This window comes from Cupressus sempervirens, chromosome 7, assembly GCF_028749045.1.
Source record: "Cupressus sempervirens isolate cs-2001-9-10 chromosome 7, ASM2874904v1, whole genome shotgun sequence".
Lineage (NCBI taxonomy): Eukaryota > Viridiplantae > Streptophyta > Pinopsida > Cupressales > Cupressaceae > Cupressus > Cupressus sempervirens.
This window is the reverse complement of record NC_143124.1, coordinates 601,070,983-601,098,417: the sequence shown is the minus strand read 5'-3', so window position 1 is coordinate 601,098,417 and position 27,435 is coordinate 601,070,983. Positions and strand designations below refer to the sequence as shown.

At 35.6% G+C, this 27,435-nt stretch overlaps 1 protein-coding gene across 5 annotated transcripts in view; it reads left to right on the top strand.

Annotated features, from left to right (window-relative positions):
* The window catches only part of LOC149548165 (putative nucleolar protein 5-2), a 48,114-nt gene extending 26,576 nt beyond the window's left edge, over positions 1-21,538 (top strand). For 3 of the 5 annotated variants that reach the window (XM_089792205.1, XM_089792204.1, XM_089792206.1), the window contains 10 exons: positions 14,965-15,051; positions 16,781-16,980; positions 17,259-17,300; positions 18,243-18,422; positions 18,568-18,732; positions 19,005-19,205; positions 19,311-19,607; positions 19,784-19,984; positions 20,256-20,390; positions 20,719-21,538. In XM_089792205.1, coding sequence (XP_089648331.1) covers positions 16,903-16,980; positions 17,259-17,300; positions 18,243-18,422; positions 18,568-18,732; positions 19,005-19,205; positions 19,311-19,607; positions 19,784-19,984; positions 20,256-20,390; positions 20,719-21,228 — 1,809 coding nt within the window. In that variant the 5' untranslated portion in view covers positions 14,965-15,051; positions 16,781-16,902 and the 3' untranslated portion in view covers positions 21,229-21,538. Of the gene's footprint in view, positions 1-14,964; positions 15,062-16,780; positions 16,981-17,258; positions 17,301-18,242; positions 18,423-18,567; positions 18,733-19,004; positions 19,206-19,310; positions 19,608-19,783; positions 19,985-20,255; positions 20,391-20,718 lie in introns of all 5 variants that reach the window. The other 2 variants (XM_089792209.1, XM_089792208.1) reach the window with 1 other exon arrangement.
* The last annotated feature ends 5,897 nt before the right edge of the window (positions 21,539-27,435 follow it).

Below are 27,435 nucleotides of genomic sequence, written 5' to 3'. Positions count from 1 at the left end.
AAAATCAGAGGCAATCGCCGATTATATTCATTCTTTCTTGAAATGAGCAGAGAAATATATATTATGAACATGAAATAATTTCTGTGGAAGCAAAATGTGTGGAAGAATTGTCCAAGAGCGTGAGAGGCAATATATTAATGTATCCTTGTTGAGGCGAGCAATGATAAGCAAGAGGCATTTGTGTGCATGTTTAGTTACACAAGAATGATTGAGGTGGTAAGGCGTTCGCACGAGTTTTCAATTCAAATTCATGATTAAATTATGATGAAAAAAATATATGGCTCAATGACATAAGAGAAATAAGAGAATGTGGCCACTCAATGCAAAAATATTAAGGCTATCGCCAAGATGAAAGAATAATAACAACTCCAATCTCTTAATGTTTTAAAACAAGGACATCTTCAAACTTAACTATACTCATAGCTGTATATACATATACCTGCATCTATGCGTAAATCCGAAGCATATGTATTTTATGTATACGTTCAAAATAGGCGTGTACATCTTAATTGACTTACACACATACATATATATGTGGGTATATGTGTGAATATATTTAGGTATTATGGTGTTGTTATACTAAGACATGCGTTGCACGATAGAAGGTTCTCAAATTATGAAGGTAACAAATTTTTTTTAATGCTAATATAATGATATAAATTAATTGGTTAGCTCATGGTCGTCCAATGTAAACTCTTGCTTGCCTAGCCGTTTACCCTTAGCCATGGTGGTTTAGGACTCGTACCTATTTGCCCAGTAATAGGGGGTGCCTGCGTGCCCAATTCCTTTTTGGCAATGCTCCCCCCTCTTCGATGTGCTTTCGCAAGGAAAGTAAATTCTCCATGATAATATCATATTCCTCAATATAATCACAATTGTTATAACAAGTTATTATTCATAAACCGTTATAACGGCTAACCACCATTTCACTTCCCATGAATTCGTAATGAATAACCAACTTTCCAAGCTTTCAAGATAACAATATAATATCATCATAATGATTAACAAACATGTCATAGTCACATCAATCGTAACTAGTTTTACCTATCGACTGACTTCACATGAAACCTCAATGGCTATATGAACGTTTTTAAATTGATCCAACAATTGGGATGTAACATATTCTCCCTTCGTGGTACTTTTGAAGTTTATAAAGTAAAAACCTAAAAACAAGAAAACTCTTTTCATTTTAAATTTTTACAGTTTGCTCTCTTTGGCTCTACCTAGGGTTTTCTGCAAGGATATTTGGAGTTTGTTTGTAGCTTTGCTGGAGTACCAAGTCAAAACCGATGATTCTTCAAGGGTTATACATGCAGACTTTTCAGATATACTGGTATGTGCTTGCTCCATGGGCAAGCCTTCTGGAAGGAAAAGAAGAAAACTTTCATCTTCTAGAGAGTGAACAAGACCTTCAATGAACCATATGTTTTTGAGGCCATTGACTAGGTTCTTTTTCTTCTGTTATCAAGTCCCTCTGTTTTGCCTCCCATGCCCATGTGGGTCTGGTACATGTCCACCATTGAATACAACCAAGGCACTGATGCAGGAGCATCTTGCATGGGAAAATTATTGAAAAAAAAAAAAAAACAAAAAAAAAAAAACTGGAGGAGAGAGAAAGTGACGAAAATTAGAGGAGAAATAATTAAAAAATAAGAAAGGGGAAAAAGGAGAAAAGAGAGAAAAAGAGGATTTCTATTTTCGAGGTGCATAGGTGGCATAATAGAAAAAAAATAAAAATAAAAATAAATGGTTGTCATTCCATTTATCGAGGTGTGTGGGTAGAATTCTAGAAAGTTATGAATATTGTAGAAGGTTGTGGAAGTTGTGGAAGGTTGTGGAGGAATTCTAGAAGCTTGTGGATAAGTCATGCATGGGGTGGTAAGTGCCTATTTAAGCAAGGCATATGAGCATTTCTAATCAAGCTCAAGGGGAAGCTTGAGGAGTAGAAGCTTGGAGAAGCGAGAGAAGTGGAAGCTCAAGGAGAAGCTTAAGAAGGAGTAGCTTGGGAAGTACAAGCTTTGGAAGGAAAGCTTGGAAAGGTGAATGTTGTGGAAGGTGACGCTTGGAAAGCTTGGAAGTGTAATCACCTAAAAATGGTCATCTAGACTATTAGCCCCCTTCTCAGCATTTTGACTAAATTAATTTAATCATTTACCTAGACCAAATTGTTAATAATCAATTTATTTGATTATAACCTATAGTTTGACTATGCTATCCTAAGTTCATTATTTGATTAAAAGAACATGTCCCCTTTTAATTAAATAAAAGACCCCATTCTTCTAACCCATTTAAAGTGCACACATAAAGTCCTTTTTCTATTTTACAATTAAAAGAAAAAGCTTGTGAGACTTTTGTCTTATATGACAAGTCAACTTATATTCTATTGGTTAACTTGTGTGTGCACATGGATCACACCTATTTTCGAATTCCACCGTTGATCATCCACCATCTTCATCTTGATCTCTACCGTCCATACATCTTTAAAAGGGAGAGAGCTTTCCCCCTCAATCAATCCATCTTTTGAATATTGTTATGCTGCAGGTTTTCTAACAGGTTTCTTTGGAGCTTTGTGGAGAACTTCTATTTCTTGTCTACATTCTCTCATCCATGGCATCCATGGCATTTTAGCTTAGCTTAGCTTCATTTTTACATTTAGCTTAAATCATATAGTCTAATAGTTGGATTGTAACACTCTCATATATGTTTTAGCATAGCTACATTTTGCATTCTCATCTTAGCTTAATCTTCATTTGCATTGCATCTTTGAGGAACTCCTTGGGACATTTGCATTCTTGCATCTTGTCTTTGGAACCTCCCATTGCATGGTTTACTAGCAAGAAGAGTATCTCTAAGGCTCATCTGAGAGCTTTCTTATTCTTGAAATATACTCTCTTGCACTCCCTGGATAGGGAGCTCCAAGCGAGCATCCAAGCATTCCAACTCATGGAATCGTTTGGATAGAAGGGTTTAGAGTGGGACACTTTTGAGTGTACATTTTTGGCGTCCACCGTGGGGCTTGAATCAAGTTTTTAGCTCCATTTTATTTTATTTTTCATCTCTAATTTTTTATAACAGCATATTGGATCTAATCAAGTGCTTTTCTAGAATTATCACTTGGGTTTTAAGGCCAACCCATATGTAGATTGGTTTGAAGGCCAAAAATCTAGTTGGTTTAAAGATTTAATCATATCTTTTAAACCGCTTAGAGTTTGGTTCTGAATTTTTTTTTGCATGTTGGGTATGTGCTCAAAATGTCTCAGTCCAATTTTCAAAGCATTTTGACGTGATTTTCGAAAGTTATGATTTTTTCTTTGTTTTTCATAAAAAGTCGTTTCTGATTGCAAATCAGCGTCTTTTTCAGAAAAAATTACATTTTCAGAAAGGGTTTTCAATTCTAATAGGGGTTCTTTCTTTGTGTTTTGAATTTTGAGGTCGTATTAAGGATCAAAAACTCAATTTGATAAATTTGGCCTGTTTTGACAAAATCGATCTCTAGAGCGCAAATGAAGAGATTTTTTTAAATTTCTTGCATTTTTGGAAAGCTCTCTGATTTTTAATAGGGGTCTCTTGTTTTAATTTTTATTTTTGGATAAGAAATCATAGTAAACAAGTCCAATCTTGTTGACTAGGTCAAAATCAAAGAGTAAAAATGAGAGCATTTGTGATTAACTTGCACTTTCTTTGCATGCACTTGGTTGGAAGATAAATTGGATTTTTGAGGCAACTCACCACTTTTTATTGCAGATTTTTATGTTATTTCATACTAACTTTTGGTGCTAACAAGTTGTGATTACAGGTTGCCATCCTTATGAAAAAAAAAATTGAAACATTGCATAAAAAGAACGCATGTCAAAGCTTCAAATGCGCAAAGGCTACTAACATTGTTTGCAGGGCTGCCCAAAGCATAAAAACCCAAAATTTCTTGCTTTTTTGTTTTCATGTGTGGCATTGACTAATTGTTCATTTTTCATAGGCACATAAAACTTGTGATTGGAGTCTTTTGATAATAGGAGAGTATGCTCTTCACCCTTGTGGTGAATCAGAAATCTTGACTTGCCATTTGGTTTCAAAAGCAAGGGGTAACTGAATCTTCTTGGTGTGTTTGGGAGAAAATAATTGGAATAGGAGAGTATGCTCTTCACCCTTGTGGTGAATCAAAAATCTTGACTTTCAAAAGTTGATCCACTCTTTGTGTAGTTTAGAATCTTTTAGAGGGCCTGCTCTCGGACAACCTGAGAGGAACGACCCAAGTGGGGACAAGCAAATTACCTGGCTCTTCCAACTCACTATAAACTCAAGGCTATCAAGGACACAAAACCTTGGTAGACGTAGTGTTTATCTTTTCCTAGTGTGATCGCTTATGGAATTTTGACCATAGGGAGATCACTAGGCAAGAATGCTTAAGGTACTCTTGTGATCGCAAGATCGGTTACTCATCGCAAGGTGAGGTGTCCCGTAATTGGGAGCAAGAGGAACACTATGAACGGAAGCCCGATCTAAAAACCCTAAGTTAGTAACTACCTTTTTTAGCCGCTCAACTTCTTGGTGCAAGGAACGATCCTAGTGGACTACCCGGATCACCCCAAGATTTTACACTCACCATATGTGTTCCCTTGGTTATGCTTATGGCATTTCCATGACAAAGCCAATATCTCTTGTGGGAAACCACTTGGTGTGAGGCAAAGGAGCATCAAGTGTGGGCCAAGTTGTTGAGTAATGAACCATGACTTCTAGGTAGATATTGCTTGATGTGTTCTCGAATGTGGTATACCTGTGAAAATCTTTTGAACATACACATGACGATAATTCTAGGAAATTCTTTTGAGATCTCAGATATGCTTGTATCATGCAAGGTTGCTTTGTCCCTTGCTTGATTATTTGAAGACTACTCCATGTGTCACTGTCTTGCTAGGAAAGAAATTGTTTTTGAACATCAAACTTGCTATGCTATCAACTATTGTCAAACTTTGTCAACCAAGTCAAAACATCAAGTGCAAACATTTTCTTGTGTTTCTTGCTAAGGGGAGTCTCATCATTTGATTTTTATTTTTTATGTCTCTCGTTCTTGAACATGCTTAAAGTGACTCTTTGGTCTTTTTGTCTTCATGGTCTATGCATGCTTGCTAGTTATCCTTTTGCTAAAATGGTTACCTTGATTTCTTGACTACACTCTTGGGTTGGGAAAGTTGTTCACTTGTCACCCCGCTTGCTCTATCTATTTGGCTATTTGGGCATCTTGCCTAGCTATTGACTTCATTCATTCATGTCATAAGTTTCTTGGACATATTGTTTGACAAGTCACTTTAATCTCTCTCTACTATCTTGGCAAGTGAACACTCTACCTCCTATAGTTTCAACATCAAGTTATCTTCTAGACTATTTTATGCTTGGCTTTGCATCTAAAACTATGGGATCTAAATCTTGTGCTACCAAACCTCAACCAAATCTAGATGATCATGATATCCTCCATATCACTAAAGAATTTCAAGATCTATATGTGCAATACAAAGAACTAGAAGAGACAAACGATCTTTCTTACCTTCATTTCTCTAAGCGCATGACAAAAATGAAGTCTAAACTTGAGAAAAGGTTAGAGGAGAAGATTGCATCATTACATGAATCTTCCTTAAGGTCTTTACATGCATGTAAGACACCTTCTTTGAGGTCATCCTCTTCTTCTAGGTCTACATGCTCTACTTCAAGACATCAAATGTCTTCATCTTCTAGATCTAAAGACCTATTTAGAGAACAAGCAAGTGATACCTCCTTTGAGCCTATGCTAAAATTTCATGATGGACCTATCTCCTTTGAGCCTATGCTAAAATTTCATGATGGACCTATCTTTGACCAAGCTAATGATGAAGACGTGGATGCATACCATTCACTTGAGAAACAACAAAAGGATCCTAGACATAGTTCTAATAGAACTTTTGCTCCCTTGGAAGATTCTTATGATGACACTTTGCAAAAACTTCTTAGTAACAAGATCATCATGTTACCAAAGTCTAGCTCATATGGAAACCCATTCTTGGATATCTATTGCGCCTATCATCAATCTAATGACCATGCTACTTCTAATTGTATAGAGCTGAAACATAAAATCCAAGATCTCATTGATGATGAGATTGTTGATCTTGGAACCTCTAGTGACTCATGTGTTGAGGATACTTCTCTTGAGCAAGATTACATTGATGAACCTATGTCTAGTAGTGGCTCCATTACATCTTCCACTTCTTCGAACACTCATGCATCTCCCAACACTTCAAAGCTTTCCAACTTGCCTCCATCAAATAAAGAACCTAATGCTTTCCACATTAACTATGTGTATCCTCAAGGGCTACCTCTAAAAGAAACTCAAGCTAACCTTCACTTGGTTGCAAACCTTTTCCATGCTACCAATCCTAAACATCTTCAACCTTCATGCACTACTATGCCTAATCCAAACACTACTCCATTCACTCTTCATTCTCCCTTGTCCTTAGAAGTGGCTCCATGTCAAGAGGACTCTCAAAAAGAAAAAGCTATAAATGTCAAGAAAGATCAAGATCAAGCACCCTTTCATCTCTTTCAAGATTTTCCCACTCCATATCCTATATCTTGTCCACCCCCCAAGTATGATGAAGATACCACTTCCATTATCTCCCTTGAGCTTACTGAAAATTATGAGAAAAGTTCTCTTCATATGCTATCCAAGGCTACTTGTCAAGATCAAAGCATCCCCTCATGTTCTACTTCTCCACATCCACTTCAAAACTGTGCTCAAGCTTCAAGTGCTTCTATTAAAATTGTTGTTCCTATCAAAGGTACTCATGAGTCTATTGACGGCTTTGACCATGTTGCTCATTCTAAAGATGTTGATATCTCTTCCCACTATCCCTTTGCATCTTCTAAATCTATCCTTGGTCCTTATCCATCTAAGCTAAAGCATTCAAACCTTCCATCCATTTTGGGGCCTTATGTTCCTCCATCTCCTACATTCACTCCTAGCTCATTCCCTAGCTCTCCCATCATACCTCAAGATCAACAAAGACACTCATCCTTGATGACTTTTCACCCATCTATACATCTAAACCAGTCATATCATCCTTATTCATCAACAAATCCCAATTCCTTTGGAAGTGAGAGTAAACATAAGAATCCATTGAAAAATGAAGATCACTATGTCCCATCTAATCGACATGTGAATGCTAAGAAGGAGAAAGCACAAAAGAGACTGCAAAGGTCCACTATTATAAAAACTAAATCAAAGAAAATATGGGTTCTTAAATCTATCATTATACAAATGCACTCTCAAGCACCCAAAGAACGAGGAAAATCTAAAGCTATGTGGATTCCCAAGTCTCTTTTAAAAGACTTGAATATTGAAAATACTTCAAAATTGACATTCAAGCGTCCAAAGGCTTCCATTCCATCTTCTTCCAAAAATCTTCCTAAAAATATTCCAAAGCCTTCCACTCCACTTTTTTCCAAATCTCTTCTACCACCTCATACATCTAAATCTCAAGCTATTTCATCCATGATTCCTCCATCATTCCAATACCCTTCAAAGTGTGTGTCAATGTTGATCTTATACAATATTTCAACTACCCTCATGAAATCCTCTAAAGCTTACACTAACTTTCTATACATGAACTCTTATGCTCCATATACTCTTCCTACTACCATTTCCCTTTCATCACCCTATCAACATCTTTGAGCATACCTTTCTATGGTCTTGGCTTATCATGGCTTATCTTTCCTATAGGAGCACTATCTACAAACAGCTTGAGCTCTTTCTAAAAATTCAAAAAAATGAAAAAAATGAAAAAAATGAAAAAATGAAATAAATTGAAAATGTGCCTTGTGAAAACCACTTCTTGTGGTACCTTGGTAGCAAAAGTAAAGAGAAATAAATGCATCCTATGGTGAAAACTACATCTTGTGGTACCTTGGATAAGTACCATGATGAAAACCTAGCAAACAGGCATCATGCGTAATTCTTCCATCATCCATCTACCCCTCTTCTCTCTTTGATCTTGACAATGTTGAGCTATCTTTGCATATTGGTTATCTTATCCACCAGATTTTCTATTGTGCTCTCCCATTCACTCATAGCCTCTATCTTGAGCTTTATTCTTATTGCTCTATCCCATTGCTATACTATCTAGTTGACCCCTTGGTCTTGATCATAATAAATGAAACATGGTTCTCATAGGTCTCTTGACATGGCTACTCTTTTGGACTATACACTTCATGCTATCTCACTTGTTGGCTTCACTGCTTATCCTACATGCTATCTTGCTCATTACTTCCATTGCTTATCCAAAACATGCTTCATATGGCTATTTCACCTCTTTCCCTAGCGTGGGTACTCTTGAGGAGTCAGTTCTTGAGGATCACTTTCACTTGCTTCACATTCCTTTTTTATGCATTATTGCTTATCCACTGGCTTGTTTCTCCATCATGTCCTATACCTTGCTAGACATTAGGAGAAAATGATGTGATCTTGCTTGAGAAGTAGTAATCTCTAAAATCTTCTAAAAAATCCAAAAAATCATATATGATGCTGAAAAAATCCTAAAAACTAAAAAAATGTCCTAAAAAAAGATCTTTTTAGTGAAAACCTAGCAATAGGCACTTTGATGTATCACCAAAAAAATCAAAAATACAAAAATACAAAAAAAAATGAAAAAAGTCCTTAAAAAATCTGTCAAGTGGTGAAAACCTGGAAACAGGCACTACTTGAAACCCTTGCACCTATGTCTATCAGTCTCAATCATCCACTTCGCTACACATTTCCTAGCTTGGAATTGTTTCTTGTCCTCATCTTGGGGGCATAGCTACTTAGCCTATTGAGGTATTCTTGTGCATTAGGGTTTCTTTGACAACTCACAAAATAGTGTTTCTCAACACTTCCCCCACTTTGACATCAAGTGTTTTTCAACACTTTACAGATAGTGTACCTACGGTCTCCGATGTCGCGATATTTCTCACTATCAGAATCAAGTCTGGAAGAAATGGCCAAGTGACTTACACATGCACTTTAACATTTAAACGACTGAGCTATGCTAATATTTATCTACTTTGTGTGCTGTCTATGATAGATTTCTTTGCCATGTGTTCCCTCCCTAATAGTCTTTCAAGGATGGCATTGACTAGAAGACTGGGGGCATGGGACATATTTTCTTGGTTTCTGCTTGTGGGTATACTTTGTTTGTCTATAGTGTTGTAAGCATTTGTGCTTGTCCTATTCAACACTTTGACTTATAAATGTATCATCCTTGATTGTTTCGCAAGATCGTACTTGGGGTTTATCCTGGCACTTATGCCTTGATATAGGTGTAGTCTTGCTAAATTAAACTTAGGGAATCTAATCACGTAGTTATCTTGACTTACATGTCTCTGATTCTTAGATTGGATTTCCACATACATATCTGATATCGATCATATTCATATCCTCATAGTTATACTAGTGATGGTTGTATGATCTCATGATGTCCTTAATAAATGCTCAATGATGAAATTAAGAGTCTAAATGTTATGCGCTTCTTGCTGGTAAACCAGTTTGCATATTAGCTTGCATTTTAGGTTCATTTTCTAGCTTAGTCTTGCATTCTTGCATATGGGGAGAGCTCTCTTTCTTCATCTTTTTGTGGACATATCAGTTAACTCCTTTCATATATTTCTTTACTTTCTTCTTGTTCATGTCTTTTCACCTTCTTAATCTTTCGCTTCATCTCTTTTCTATCTTATTATCACATTATATAAAGTTTTGACCTCTTAAATAATTTCAACATCCTCGATTCATTTTCGGGATCAAAATCCAAATTCGAGTTCATCTTGATGGTTAAAATTGTCTTTTAAAATTCTACTTTCTTCTGAGCAGTTAGCTGACCTGTTGAGGTCTAATCTCCGAATCATCATTGGGGCATATTTATTTCTTCATTTCTTCATCATTTCCATACTTCATATCTACTTCAATTCACCGTTTCATGTCTAAATCATCTTTCTACTAGATTTGATCTAATTTTTATGCTATATCCTTCAAGGTCAACTCTAGTCAAACTAAGGCATTTTATCAGTTTCTTATAGTCATTCTTGGGTTCTAATCATCTATTTGTCATCTTGGACATTGCTATATTCTAATTTTCTCATGTCTAGCCAGTTTTTGCATCCCCTTACCTCATTTAAATTTCGATCCCGAGGGGGCAGAAATACTCTATCACTGATTGCTACAACTATCTACTGCTTAGGAGCATTTGTTTGACCTTATCACTTGCTCTCAACCTATTCGCTTTGCTAGGTGTTAAAATTCTTTTTGGATCTTAACATTATCTTCCTAATGTTCAGTACTATCGCTATCAGGCTGTGCATTTAGGACTTGCTATCTATTTCTGCATTTCATTTTTTGGAATCAGATATTTATATCTATCATCGCCTACTTGGCTTCGATTTTCTTTGACATAATGTGTTCCCAGATCGATCACGCATTAGTCAAAGAGGGGCAAATGTAATCACCTAAAAATGGTCATCTAGACTATTAGCCCTCTTCTCAGCATTTTGGCTAAATTAATTTAATCATTTACCTAGACCAAATTGCTAATAATCAATTTATTTGATTATAACCTATAGTTTGACTATGCTATCCTAAGTTCATTATTTGATTAAAAGAACATGTCCCCTTTTAATTAAATAAAAGACCCCATTCTTCTAACCCACTTAAAATGCACACATAAAGTCCTTTTTCTATTTTGCAATTAAAAGAAAAGGCTTTGTGACTTTTGTCTTATATGACAAGTCAACTTCTATTCTATTGGTTGACTTGTGTGTGCACATGGATCACTCCTCTTTTTGAATTCCACCGTTGATCATCCACCATCTTCATCTTGATCTCTACCATCCATACATCTTTAAAAGGGAGAGAGCTTTCCCCCTCAATCCATCCATCTTTTGAACATTGTTATGCTGCAAGTTTTCTAACAGGTTTCTTTGGAGCTTTGTGGAGAACTTCTATTTCTTGTCTACATTCTCTCATCCATGGCATCATGGCATTCTAGCTTAGCTTAGCTTTCATTTTTACATGTAGCTTAAATCATATAGTCTAATAGTTGGATTGTAACACTCTCATATATGTTTTAGCATAGCTACATTTTGCATTCTCATCTTAGCTTAATCTTCATTTGCATTGCATCCTTGAGGAACTCCTTGGGACATTTGCATTCTTGCATCTTGTCTTTGGAACCTCCCATTGCATGGTTTACTAGCAAGAAGAGTATCTCTAAGGCTCATCTGAGAGCCTTCTTATTCTTGAAATATACTCTCTTGCACTCCGTGGATAGGGAGCTCTAAGCCGGCATCCAAGCATTCCAACTCATGGAATCGTTTGGATAGAAGGGTTTAGAGTGGGACACTTTTGAGTGTACATGAAGGCTTCAAGGTGTGAAAGGAAGGAGAAAGTGAAGAGTGAGTTTTCCTGAGTCTGTGGACAGAGCGCCGAATGTGAGGCAGTTTACAACAGGATTGTAATGGAGTTGCGAGTGTGTAGACAGAGCGCCGAATGTGAGGCAGTTTACACTTGGATCTTGGATAAGGTTGGAGAAGAGCTAGTGACTGCGGTTTAGAAACAAGGAGGTTGCTTGGTGGCTTGCGAGCACAAGTGGAGATCTCAGAGGTTTCTACCAGAGTGTGGATCTGGGCTAGTTTGGGTTTGGATTGGATCTTGAGAGATCTTGTTGCATTCTTTGTCATGAGTTGGTAAGGGTGGTGTGGCCCTTCATCAGTGGTATCAGAGCCATACCTTCATCAGGCACCTCTGAACTTGTCAATGGTTCTTATGATATTGTTACTTTTGTATCCTCATGAATGAGAGTGTATTCCAAGCCTTCATTAGCAATAGTGAAGTATCAAACCTGAAATTCCTTCATATCTAAACTATGGAGAACAATATCATATTTTAAAGCTTAACCTTGATATGAGATTATATCCTCTAGAAGGATATGATCTTTGACCATTCATAAATGTAGCTGAAGTTTATCATAATGTAGACATCGACAGTAATACACCTGTCAAAGAGGTATCCTGAAGCTTTCTCCTTTAATTTCCCTGCTGAATAATATTGACATCACTTGTACATGATGCTTTTTCTTTTGCCGTCCACAATAATGAGTCTTGTAGCTAATAATTTCTCATGAACTTCTAAGGTACCTGCATTCCTGTTTATGCTCCTACTTATCTGCTCATAAGACAATTTACTGCCATTGCATTTTATTTCAAACTCACACCTCGTAGTTCTATTCTTATGATTGATTCTCATTGACTCCATTGTAACATTCAAGCACATTATTCACTGAGTCTCATGGTCCTTTATGACTACAACTTATGCTTTTTATATGTCATGTCATTGGAATCGATGGTCTGAACATTCATTAGCACCATGTATTATTTATATGCCCTGTTCTTGATATTAGGATAACTGTGCTTGGATCTGCACTTGTTAGAAATGGGCCATCGTTCCTTGATCAAGAATTACTCTGTCTTTTCTTTCGCACAGTTCTTTAAAATATTCAAAGTCATTATCAATTGCAATGCTTTGAACTTTATCAATATTGTATGTGACTTTTAATGTTCTATTTGCTGTTCATTAACATTACCATAGTTGTTATTGTACCTTTCATGCTGATGCAATGACAAATGGAGCCCTTTATGTGTATGTGGCTGCTCTATGTCTCTGATTTCTCTGTTGTAATAATCCTCCCTCTTTTAATCTTCTGCTTACATTGCTGTTATTATGCTGCTCCAGATGACATAGCAGTGTCTCTTTAAATGTATGGTTATTGCTGCCTTTGTCTTTACATTGCTTTGCACAGTAACTCTTATTAAGTTCTGAAACTATCATTAACATTGGTGCTATTTCTTGATCTTTGCATTCAGAGTACATCATGTTGACAATGTTTCTTGTAGCAGAGTAGCATTGTAAATGATCATTTCTTACCTCTGTTCCTCCCCTCAATACTTATGGCTTCCTGCTGCAATTTGTTGTACACTCATGGATGAACTGTCATCATTATGACTGATTCTCACTGTAGCATATGGTTGATATTGCTAAGTTGCCACTTCGGATTCAGGGATGGGTTCGGGTACGAGAATCCGATTTGTAGATTCGGGATTTTTTTTCCCATTATGATTTGTATGGATTTGTGTATATATGTATATATCAAGGTTGCATGGGTACGTGGGTACGGGAACGGGAACGGGTACGGGAGAGGGTACGGGTACGCATATTTTTCAAAATAGGGGACGGGGGTACGTGTGTAAGCCTAATTTTTTCTATATAATTAATATTTTATAGAAAATATAAAAATCAAAATATCTGTCATGAGTCATGACATTGAGCATTCAAAACAAGAAATTTGAAAATATAAGCCATAAGTCAAATATATATATATATATATATATATATATATATGGTATTGTTGAATGTTTAAAGTATTTTTCATAATTGGGGACGGAGGTACTTGGGTATGTCAAACTTACTTAAAAATTGCACTTTTATATTTAAAAAAAATCTGATTTTATGAGTCATGACAATGGTTTTTCAAAACAAGAACAGTGATAAAGTTTGCAAATGTAATGTACTGTTTTCAGTTTCATATGTTTGAAATAATAATACATGATAAATGCTTAGATGCATAACAAAGAAGGCAGACTTTAAACATGAACAAGAAGATCCTAAACCATATGACAATGACGTATTGCAAATGATAAACTTTTAACTTGAACAGTGATAAAGTTTATTGTTAATGAGTATCAAAGTTTCAAACTGATTTGGTATTGAATTAAGTTTGATAAACAACAAGCTAATACAAAAACAAAAAACCAAAAAAAAAAAAATCAGAATCTTAATCAAGGTTCTTAGCTATGATGCTCTCCACCGAGTACCCGGTACGTGGGATACGTGTACCCGGTACTTGGGTACGTGGGTACGAGTACCAGGGGTGTGGGTACGAGTACCCATGCAACCTTGGTATATATGTGTGTGTGTGTGCATTATATATATGTATATATGTGTGTGTGTGCGCATTATATATATATATATATGGATTTGTGTGTACATATTCCAAGTTTGGCCTGCAAGTCCTTGGGGATCTGTGCAGTTTCGCGCCAGATTCTCCCAGATCTGTGTGGATATGCACCAGATTCTCTGGGGTCCAGGTGCATTCGTGCCGGATTCGTACAGTGTCCAGATCTTACGTGAATCTAGTACGTACCGGGTCACAAATCTGGACCCGGTCTGTGGGCCAGACTTGTGGATCCGGTAACGTAGTTGATCCCGGATCTAGACGAATCCACATGGTTAAATCTGGACTTTGTACGAATCCTGCACATACTTGTTGATGAATCCGGACCTGGTACGTAACTGGACCCTGTCTGCAGGCTGGACATGCAAATTCGGTAACGTAGTTGATATGATGTATCTCTTTTGAATACCTTGTTCAAACTGTTTTAGAATGACAATACTTCAGTATTGTTATTTATGTCCATTTGGGATCCTTATGAAATCATGACTGTTACTAAATAATGACGGCTGTTCTACTGCATTCATTGTTGATTCTTTGTTGTGTCCCTGTGTCCTCTAACTGATGTTTGTCTCTGTTTTGTGTCATTTTGAGTTCACTATCTTTATGTTAAGTTCATGCTGCTTTGTGAATGTATTGCATCATTATGTATTTGTTATTTAACAGCATGCTGGACTCAATCCTCGTGGGAGCCGAGTTCACCTCACATGCTTAAACATGATGAATGTATACCTGTTCCCGCACATGAAACAAACTAGTTAGATAAAACATGAAGTTCAGATTTTTTTTTTTTTTTTTGCCTTTCTGATTTGTTTTGATGCATTTATTGAGCTGTTATGCACACACTGATACAATGTCAGCATCGGACTGTGACCCTGAGCTCTAACCAAACTCTTAACACTCGTTGCAGGTGATATGATCGTGATAGGATAACTTGAAGATCAAGATGGAGATGATCTGATGCTGCATGAAGATGCAAGAATTCGTCATTCAACAAGTAATGACAGGTCCCTTAACCTTGTCTTCGTTCTCTGTCTTTTCATCCATAATTTCTTTGTAATGCATCTAGTTTTCAGACTTATCCCACGACTTGTGTGGGTCATATGTAATTTTGATTGATCACTAAAAGAAATTTATTTGCAAACTTTTATTTCTCTTGTGTAAATGCATTTACAAATCATGATGTAATATTTTATTTTCAGCTTAAAGCACTTATCTGAAACTTAAAGTTATAAAATGTACCTTTCACCTTAAATACTGCATTCCAAGCTTTATCTGTTTAAGCTGGAAGTGAAGATTATTCATTTCAGTTTGTTCAATTCAACTTAAACCATTCGCTATTGTTTGGCATCCCTGAATATATTGAAAATACAATTCATGATGAACTGCCGAGGTGTTAAAAGGGGCATAATCGTAGTAAGTGTCCCCAGCCTCCTCACAAGGCAATTCACATTAATTGTTATCTTTTGGAGGACATCTATGAAATATCCACTAGCTGGTTGAGGCTTGTATAATATGTGCTGCCTCATAGACCATTTAGTCCCCTGCTCTTAGTTAAAGTCAATGAAGTGTGTTAATTCCTGAAATCACTTCCAGACAATTCTTAGATCTTGATAAATTAGGAAGGTATTACATAGATGAATGTATTAAACAAGAGCCCAATGAGTCCAATGACATTTTAAAATTTTTTGTTCTGTGAATTTTCTTATTATTAAGAACTACTGCTTATATGCTACCAATAAAATCTCTTGAAAAAAGTGTATGACATATCTGTTAAATGTTTGTGTGAACCAATAATTTAATTCTTCTGTTCTTGGGTAAAAATGCAACTACCCAATTTACTCCATGTTGTCCTTGGGAAAATGGAGTGGAGTATGTCATTATTATGATGCTCGGGAGCTTTTTGGTTTTTTTCTCACAAGCTATTGACACATATCCTCTTTAAGATTCCTTCTCCTTCGAATCATCCAACCACTGATCCCCAAGCTCCTATATCTGTCTCTATTTAAAATGAGTGTGGAAAATCTCATATTGTTCTTCTGCTGCACGCCAGGGAACTTTAACAACTGTCTAATTCAAAACTGACTATATGATACTAAAATATTTAAAAATTCAAATATGTTTTTTTAAATTCAAAATCAGGCAGATGATTGCAAGTTTGGAACAAGGTGGTGTTTTGTCTCTGTATAATGTGCAAGGTTTTTATGTTTTTCAAAATATTTGTCAGACCTAAGTTTTTAAATGGGACAAGGCTGTCGAACTGTTATGGCTATAACCCAAGACAATAACTGGATCTGGGTACATTCATTCCAGGTATGGATCTGGGTTCTGCTTGGAAGTCTTTGGTACATGCAGGGTGCATTTTATGTGTTCTGGGTTTATTCTGGTTATGTCTGAGATATGCCTGTGACATATTGTGGCATTGGGGGTGTACAAAAATTAAACAGGAGGCAACCCTAAAAAATGCATCTGGTTCATTTGACTATTTACCATTATTTTCAGATGTTGGGTGCCTTAGTACTGTAGGAACTGAGATGTTTGTTTAACGTTTGCTTGGGAGTTCAGAAACAGAGAGTAGGCAACCCTTGTGCTAGAAACACATTCTTTCTAAATGGAATGAAATAGAAATTTCTAGAGTCATGGAGTTATATTCTCACTATATTACGTTCACACCTGTAAGTTTTTATGATTTTTTTTTTAAAGTGATCTTTATCTATTTTCTGTAGACATGCCAATCAATTGACAGCAGAGCCACAATAGCAGGCTATTAATAAAGAAGTAAAATCCTTTGTAAGAAGTTTTATATCTCAAAGGAAAAGACGGAGTGCTCTGCACAGACACTGTCAAGATGCTGGTCCTGTTTGAGACCCCTGCGGGGTTTGCTCTATTTAAAGTACTTAATGAAGGGAAGCTTGGTCAAGTAGAGGTATGATATTTTCTGTTTATCTTGTATTACTGTCTAAGTCATGGTAATTGATTGTATTCTTAGAAAAGTCCATTTTTCATTCACATTTGCATCATATCTTGATTTTTCAGTGAAATGAGATGATTCTTGTTGAAATTGGTAAATCTTGATGTCTATGACTCTTTGAGCCTTGATATTATCTGAATGTTGTATGCTTCAATAACTTTCTATTTGGCTCTTTGAGCCTTGATATTATCTGTATATCATATGCTAAAATAACTTTCTATTTGTTGGTCCAGGACCTGTGGAAGGAATTTCAGACAACAGAATCTGCTCGGAAGGTCAGCTTTTTTCGCCATCCAAGCATTTCAAATTATTTGGGTTTCATTAGGAAGGCAAAAACATTTGACAGTGATGCCATCTACTAAGCTGATTGCCGATTTCTTGAACTTTTTGAATTTTCCCTATTCCCCTCCCAAAGTTTCCAGGATAGGGACTACAGGGAATGGGGAACATCTTTTTGGAAGGGGCTTTATAAAGGCAATTTTTTTGAGGGATGGTAGGGTATGGCTTTTAAAAAGATGGGAAAGATTTAAATACAAATAAATTTCAAATAATCATTTCATAACATTGATCAGGCCTTCATCAGATTCATTTTAGAACCTCTGTGAGCATGGGTACTTGAATAGGAAATATGTTCTTACACACACAGAAAGCATGAATTGATAAAAGAGACGCCTTACTGGTGTGTAAATCTAAGTTGGGTTTTCATTATTGATTTTTTTCTGAAGCTTTCCAGTAGCATGTTCTTTTGTGAAACTCATTAACAAAGAAGAATTATTAAGTAAAAGGATAGCTGGTTATGTTCCAGTTTGACCTCAGCTGGGATACTGATAGGTAATTGTTCTATGAGTTATCTTGGCATGTCCACTTTTCAATTAATTTATGTTTGTTAAACAAAAGGCCATCTCCTGTCTTTAGCAAGCTAAGCCTATGGAGCCTGGCCTCATTGGTCTCAAATATTCTGAGTGTGGAATTTTTTATTAAATAAGCATTTTGAAACCTAATAAATGAATGTATATCTTATCCTACCCAAAGGCTAAAAGCTACTTAAGAGATATCAAACTTGAGGTGCCTGTCTAACCATTTTCACAAATTCAATATAGGTGATTCAATACCAATATTCATTGGTATCTTTTAGATAGATATTTCTATGATATTATACTAGTGTAGGCTTCATGGAAACTAACGTAGTCGACTTTTAATACTATAATTTTGTCTAGGTTGTCAAGCTGAAGGCTTTTAGCAAATTTGAGAATACAGCAGAAGCTTTAACTGCTGCTACTTTGTTAGTTGATAGTAAACCCAGCAAGGGGCTGCGTACATTTCTTCGTCATGAATGTGAGGGGGAAATATTAGCAGTAGCAGATTCGAAGCTTGGAAATGCAATAAAGGAGAAATTGGTAAATTCCTCTTCAACTTCAAAATTGATATCTTATATTATCATTTACAATATAGATTTTCTTGGATTAATTTTGTAAATGGGGCCTTAATTTTAATGCTGTACTAGGAATGATGGCACTAAAGACTTTTTTCTGCTTGATTTAGAAAATTGAATGCGTCCACAATAATGGTATTATGGAGTTAATGCGGGGTCTCCGGTCCCAATTGAGCGAGCTTATAACTGGTCTCGGTGTCCAGGACTTGGCACCAATGAGCTTGGGTCTTTCTCATAGCCTATCCAGATTTAAGCTAAAGTTTAGTCCTGATAAGGTAATTTCTAGTTTAAATAACTTACCAGTACATGCTTCTTGTCATAATCTTAAAACATTTCACCTGTATCAAATAAACTTCCTTGTAGATAATTTAATTGTACTTGACAGTAATTGAATCCATCTAGCATAATATATGGTTGTTGATTTTTTCATCTTTTAACTTTTGTATGTCGAGACACATTCTAAGCAGTTGTGTTTTTGCACGACCTCTTCCAATATGAAAAGTTATTTTTCCTCTCATTTTGATAAATTATTATATCCTGTTCCCAGGTGGACACAATGATCATTCAGGCAATAGGTCTGCTGGATGATCTTGACAAAGAACTGAACACATATGCAATGAGGGTACGGGAGTGGTATGGATGGCATTTTCCAGAACTAGCCAAAATTGTTCAAGATAATATACAATATGCAAAAGCTGTAAAGCTTATGGGTAGTCGCACAAATGCTGCTGATCTGGATTTTTCTGAGGTAGCTTCTTTAAGTTTCATGAAGTAAAGGGTGTATTTACTGCAACCTTCAAATTTATGAGTTATTTTGTTAAGGGCATCTTTATTTTTTATTTGATTATTGCAGATACTACCAGAGGAAGTTGAGTCAGAGTTGAAAGAGGCAGCAGTGATCTCCATGGGAACAGAAGTTAGCGAGCATGACATGATTAATATTAAAGCACTTTGTGACCAAGTGATTGCTCTCTCTGAGTATAGAGGGCAGCTTTTTGATTATTTACGAAGTCGAATGAATGCTATTGCCCCCAATTTGACAGTTCTTGTAGGGGAACTTGTTGGTGCCCGTCTTATTTCTCATGCAGGGAGCTTGTTGAATCTTGCAAAGCAACCTGGAAGCACAGTTCAAATTCTTGGAGCTGAGAAGGTTCCGGTTTTATATTTTTTTGTGTGTTTATAAATGGATAGTGTTGCTTTTTAGAGCAAGTTGTTTGATCTTCTTACAATTGTATTTTGCTCTTCTATTTTAGTGGAAATGTTAGAAAAATAGAGATGCGGAGAGACGTCATTTTTTAAAATTTTATCAGTTTTTTTTGTGCACAGGCTTTATTTAGAGCTTTGAAAACCAAGAATCAGACACCAAAATATGGACTCATATTCCATGCTTCACTAATAGGACAAGCAGCACCAAAGTTGAAAGGGAAAATTTCAAGATCTCTAGCAGCAAAAGCTGCTCTTGCCATTCGTATTGATGCTCTTGGAGAAAGTCAGGATGCATCTCAAGGTTTTGAAAGCCGAGCAAAAGTAGGTTCTGTACTTTGGTGGCTATTTTTTGTTGCAATATTAAGCTGCTCTAGTATGTCTGCATATATATATATATATATATATATGTATGTATATATATATATGTATGTATGTATGTATGTATGTATGTATGTGATTTTTTATACATCTTTCTAATGATATTTTAATTTAGCTCTTTTACTAAGTAGTTATTTTATATTCCTGCAATGGCTCCACGACACATACTTGAGGGTCACTGAATATGTTTGAAGCCTCTTTGTTTTTGTTCTAGCTTGAGGCTAGATTAAGACAACTTGAAGGAAGAGCTCTGGGACGACTTGCTGGATCTACGAAGGGCAAGCCAAAGATAGAGCACTATGATAAAGATCGAAAGAGGGACACACATGGCCTTTTAACAGCTGCAAAGGTATTGATTTAGTTTAATGGGATCTTTAAATTTCAAATGACTGCATTTTTGTGATAAATAACAAATTCTCTGTTCCCTCAAATTTTCAAGTGACTTAAATGTGTTAATTAAAGTGTAATTTTGCTCAACAGATCACTTTTATCTAAATATCATCAAAGTTAGGGCATTTTGGTCATGATGAATTTTTTTTGAAGTTGATGCAGTTTATAGTGAAGTGGATATAACAATACTCGATAGTAAATTGTTTACTAGAACAGATTGTAATTTACAGGCTCAAATTTACTAGAACAGATTGTAATTTACAGGCTCAAACGTGTTTTTGGTGCAGACATACAATCCAGCTGCAGATTCAACTATTGGGCAGGACCAAGCATCAGATAAGAAGATAAAATATGAAAAGCCTGTAGAAACAGATCAAAGCCTTAGACAACATGACCAGGCTGATAAAAAAAGAAAATACGAAGAGTTGGATGTTGAAGAAGTGGCTGTTGAGCCTGAAAAGAAAAAGAAGGGAGGGATAAAAAAGAATGAGATCCCAGAGGAAGCAATTCCATATCATGAAGAGGAGCCCGAGAAGAAGAAGAAGAAGAAAAGAGAAGAAGCAATTTTACAGCAAGAAGATGACATGGCAGTAGAGCCTGAAAAGAAGAAGAAGAAGAAGAAGAAAATGGAAGATGGAGAGGAAAATGATGGTCATGAGCATGGAGGAGAATTTGAGAAGAAGAAAAAGAAGAAGAAAAAGGATGATGTAAATGACGACGAAGAAACAAAAGTTTTGACTGATGAAACACCAAAGAAGAAAAAGAAAAAGGACAAAAGCAAAACTCCTACTGAATGAATTTTGAAGCTTTGGCATAGCATACTTGTATTTGATTTTGTGTGTTAATTGAGAAATTAAGTTATAATTTTGACATTGCATTTTGGAGACTAATTTTGACACTGCATTATGGAGACTACTCTGACGGCGAATTCCTTTTCTCTTGTTGCCCCTTTTCTGAGTAGGAGCCATGAGTGTGCAAAGTTTTGGATGTTTTATTAAATTTCTTATATGTATACTTAAGAAGCATGCCCTAAAAGTCACAATATTTTGATGCTTTCGCGTAGTCTGATATATATATTTACAATAAAATTGTTTACTTTTTACTTTATAGACCACCTTTGTTGTGATAAACCTTGACTTGAAATCCTGTCTAGACATCAGTTATTTTCTAACAACTTGGGGTCATTTAAAACTGCAGACGGTTGATAACATTGTTCTGGAGGACAAGTTTAATATATATTATTTGTTTATGCTAAGAAGTAAAATAGGATTTCACCAGTTTTCTTATGGTGGTTCTGGGGCTTTTCTTATTGTGGATTTGTTATCATCCTTGACTGTAAAACCTTACTAATAAAACATGTGGAATGTGCAGGTTATATCCTTCAGAACCTTAATAATGATTTTATCTAATGTTGCTTTTAAAGTCTCCAACTAAACTGGATTTTTTTGCAAAATATATTGGAAAAGATTGATTTGAGATTTAGTTACAAATATGTTTTTGCCAGGGGTGTGGGGAGAAGACATTTCTTAGAGGCCTCTTGAGAGGCATTGAATTGTTGGTCATGAAATCATGAAATTCAATGCTCCACCTACTTTGAAATCCAAGTTGGATCATTGTAGGATTGAAATTTTTCTAGTTTATTAGTCCGTCTTAAAGGCAGGAGACTTAAACGTGAATCCACAGTCTAAACCAAAGTGTATGTCAATAATTCTTTTTAAAATCAAGTTTTCTATTATTCAATGTTTTGACTGGCCTTTCCAAAACTTCCCAGTGGTTTTAAATATTTTGAGAAGAAAAATTTACATAATTTTGGTGCATTGTTGCCTGGGCGATGTATGAGGAAAGAAGTTGCCGCTTGGTAATGTAAACCCCAATGTAGTGTTTTTCTTTCTCAACTCCCAACATTTGAAAACTTTTGCACTGGTTAATTCTTTTCATTTTTTAACTAATGTTTATACAAGCTGAAAATCATGGGTGGAACTTGGAAGCACCGAGCAGTTTGATTTGCGGCACACATAAGCCTTCTTGTTTATGCTTGCTCTTTTTCTTTTTGTTACATACCCTAACCACACAATAAATGCAGATGACAAAGCAGGTGGCATCATCTCTGTTCATCGATCAGCTGAACCCATGACATTAATTTGTCTAATGATATTGTAAGCATATGCTGGGAGGAGGGAGGGCTGAGCGAGGGAGCCTCCTCTGATCATACCAACTGATAGAAGTGAGGCCTGCCTATTCATTCTCTCCCTGAGGATGCATTTCATATTAAGTTAGTATTGTGATACCTTGTTCTTGACTACCATGCCTCCACGGAATAGAAATATGAATTTCTGGCCAACAAAGCCAGCGAATTTCAAGTACTAAACATTTTTATTTATTCAGGCAGCAGTAATAAAATCCTGATATATTCCATTCATACACAATTCTTGTAATAATGAACTTTTACATGATATACAGAGGGCGCTCTACAACTTAAAGGGCACTCGTATAATCATACTGATAAATGAAAAACAGAGAGGATACATGGCTGCTGAGCTAGACTGTCTTCAGGCATATATTTATTACATTTTTCATTTTGCAGATTATTCATTTCAGTTTATTGGAAGTATTTATGAATGTTGTTAGTGAGCCAAAACTAATCTATTTTAACATTCTCCTTACTAAATTTATTTTGTTAAATCCCTCTAATAAAAGTGATCTCACAGTCATATACGCCAGCCACTTCAGGTCTTATGATAATCTACTCAAGATAATTGTGTGCATGTTCTTGTTGTTGCCATTCCGGGTATAACCAGTCTCTGCAACTACTGAATACATTAGGTAACGGTTCTTGTTGCTGGGTGCACTCTGTTTTCTACGGTAAGATTGTCCCCCAACACAAAACATGCTTAGATACCCATTTGGCACTATTTTTGTGTCTTTTAGCATCTGATTCTGCTTATTTTAAGCTATCACAGACTGTGATATTGCTATCAGGATTTAACTCTGTGATTTTGAGTCAAACTCATTGACCCATGCTTCATGAGTAGTGATTCAATGTGAATCCATCTCTCATGAGAATAAATGGAACACTTAGCACTCTAGATGATGCTCACAGAGGTGAAGCACCGGGACTTCCCTGGAGGTCACCCATTCCAGTACTACTCCAGCTTGACTTGCTGTGGAAATTATCTCCTACTTATCTATGGAAGGCTGTTTTCTTCTTTTCTCTAACATAGTAAGTAGTTCGTCTTTTAAACTGCAGGACACTTTTCTCTGTGTTTGAAGAACTTCACTGAACTATTTTGATCAATTTTTCTTCTTTAAATGCCACAATCCCATAAGACTCTTTTCCAAGATATGCAGCTCAAATAAATGGTGAGATAGATTAATCTGCAAACAGAACAAATAACCAAGAACAGAATATCGAGAACTTAAGATATTGAAATCCCTAAACAAAACAAATATCTTAGTATTATCTCCAATCGTTGAAAAAAGCATCATAGAAGGAAAAGCAAAATTTTTGTACTTTGGAAAACTTCCCCCGTTTTTTTCTGCACCTACTCTCTCTACTATCTCTTTACTTCATCGTTTCCACCTTTTTAAAATTTTCCATGCGTTTCTCTGCTTCCTTTTTGCGCTTCCAGCGCTATGGTTCAATGTGATCATAATCTTTGGCGAGGAGAGAAGAAAAAATAAACAAAATAAAATTTATTGAGACAAAACTAAGATTTTCTGTGTTTTCGCAACATTCAAAACAAGAATTTTGGCATTTGGAGAGTATTGGAATTGAATTGAGCCACCTTTGTTTTTGAATCTCTTCATTCCTTAGCCTTCCTTCATCACTCATTATCCGTTTTTTCATTTTTGTAAAATATTATCAACCTGTACACCGAGACACTTTATTTTTGCACTAAGTTGTCCTTAGGATAAAAATCCCTCTCTTTAATAATTGCTGAAATTTCTACTTCTTCAAAGGTCCATCTCATAAACGCTTACTCCAGATCACATAAAGATATATGAAGTTGTTTGATAAGATATTTTTGGAAGTTTGACAACAATTTTAATTTTCTGATCATAGCTTGAAAATGAGAACCAATCAAACTACTGCTGATTTTATCTCTAATCAAACACCTATTTCAACTCTTAAAAAATCTCCAACCAAATTAGTTTTGAAATTTGAAGAAGAAAGGTAAGTTATAACATTCAACACTATTCAAGGCCCCTCTCAAAATTCTTTTCTAAAGCTGCTCCAACCTTCAAAATAATATACTCTAATTTGCAATTCCTATAGTTATACAAGTGAGGGGAGGGCCAACACGACCATAGCTTTAATTGTTTCAAAGACATAATTTTGTTAACTCGTATGTCTTGGTAAAGCATGCATAATGTGTTAGGAATAGAGGTTTGGTTGGCAGTTGAATGTACTATTTATGTGTTGTATTGATGACAGTTTTTTGTCATTGATAACAGGTTTTGTCATATGAGCATGATAGACAGAGATTTTGTATATCGAAGGATGGTTGTTAGAGCAACGAAGTTGACACATGACAAGTCAAGCTATGTGAGCTTAGAGTTGTATAGAAAGATGAGTATAGATATTGTATCTATGTTCGTTGGATCTTATGTTGAGTTATAGATAAGTTGCAATATGTTTGGTAAAGATTGGTTGCAAACCAATGTATAGGGAATTAATGATAGAAATAGATGATTGTATATTTGTTGTATCCTACTTGAAAGGTGGAATTAATGTCAATGAGCTTCAATCATGGTAGAAGACTTGTTCGTGCAACTATGTTCGTGGTAGCAAGACTTTGAGATTATTCTAGAGAGGTGGTGGTTGTGTAACATGCAGTATATTTTATTGGCAATTGACAATGTTGAGGAAGAATTTAATTTATTATTGTAAAATATAATAATTGTATTGTAATGCATGGGAAGTGTATTGTAATATTTGTAATGATGCTTATGAAGGCGTGTATTCCTTGGCATGGACCTATGTAATAAATTGTACATTGGGGAAGCTTTAACAAGTTGACCTGATTAATTATTTGTTTTCCTTGGTTGGGAATCATTGTGGGTATAATGTATGTAATATATGTAGTCAGTTGATGCAAGTTTTCATGTTAGATGATCAGAGTAGAGTAGTGATTGAGTTGGTTGTTTGTGGTGAGCTTAAAAGGAACTGTTTTGACAAGTAAGTTGTATATCAGTTAGTTCATTAATTTATATATGTTATTTTGAAGATTTATTCTTCACATTTGTTGAAGCATTTAGGCAGTGGGTCTATTTATTTCTTTATCAATCTCTAATAGGGTTCGAACCTTCAAAAAAGGGTTCAAGGCGTCCTAACAAGGATCTATCCTCTAACACAGACTATTGTATTGAATGCATTGTAATTAGTACCTAACAAGGTCACATCCTTTCACAAGGAACTTATATATTAGTACACTATATTGTGGGTGCTATAGCCACAGGGGTTTCTTTCGATTAGGGATTTCCCTAGTCAACATAGCATTGTGTTATGGTGTATGATTTTCTCTTGTTGTTCATCTTAGCTTTAATTGTTGGAGTTCATATTTACAAGTTTGAATTTAAGTTTAATTTTTTAGAACTGATTCCCCCCACCTCCCCCCCAACCTCTTCTTCATCATGTGTGGATTTTACTTCTTAACATGATGAAGCTAACTGTATGCTCCAAATGGAAAGTTAGGAGGCTAATCATTTAATGCAAGATTAGGAAATTGTTGACACAAAAGTTTGCACCCATGCCTGACGTGTTATCCTTGGGCAACTTGGAAAAAATCTTGTGGGACATTGAAATGAGAGATCGAATCTATAGAGAAGGCTATCTTCCTTACTAACAGGATGCACCTAGCTAAAACTTTTGAAGAAAAGGGGAGAAGGAATGCATGAAAAGTAAATGTTGGAAGGGAAAAAGGGTGATGCACTAGATTGATTTTTGATCTACTTCTTTTTGTAATTATACTAAAATTCAATGAAACTTACAAAACTATACCACCATCTATATCTTATAAGTCTTAACACAAAATGAAAGTCAAGGATTAATATAATCAGATAAGGAATACATATACTCACTTTAACAAATTGATTGATTGAGGTTACTATGGTAATAGTGTTGTAGAAGATAGAATACATCCAAAAAATAAGGCATAAACTACATAAGCTTATTTGGGTTTAAAATAGATATAACAACATTTCTATTTAATAAGGCAACAAAGTTTACAAATGATTTCGCAAAAAAAAAAACCAGGAAAATGGATCCTCGGAGAATATACAAACTAAAATTATGTCTTTATAGGGTGCATGCATAACCTAGATTTAAATTTGAGTTTAAATTCTAGTTAGATTGGAGTTAAGGTAAAAAAGCATAATAAAATAAACATTGGATAAAAATCTGATTTTCTCCCATTTGATTCACAAAAGTGACAAAAAGGGCCAATTGAAATGCATTTGATAGGTGAAAGGATAATCATACCTATGTAAAAACATTAAGAGCATGGGGAGGCATTGACGTTGTGATGAAAAGGTTGAAGAAGTCATTTTGCATTCAATAAACAATCCTTGTAATGTGTCGTGGCCGCAAATATTTAAATTGTGCCACTATCAAACTATCAAGATTGGATAATACAAAGTATTAACCCACATGCACATTCTAGTAACACTGCAACAAATGGAAAATATCTAACCTATAAAAAAAAAGGTGAATCATTGACGAAGATTTTAATTTTTGAATGACCGACTCATATGTTGTGCAAAATCCCCAAATGGAAGATCAAGACACAAGTGTTGATTGAGAAAATCTTTTAAATCAAACAATTGACACAATTTTCCATAACAAACAACAAAAGAAAATGCAAGAAGGGATAACATGAAATGTTGACCTTGCCACTTGGCACGATCATGTTTCTCGCAATCTACTATGCAACTCCTTGTAGTTGATCACATGACGGCAAGGGAAAACCACAACCTCTAATTAAGAATGAAGATGCCTGAGACTA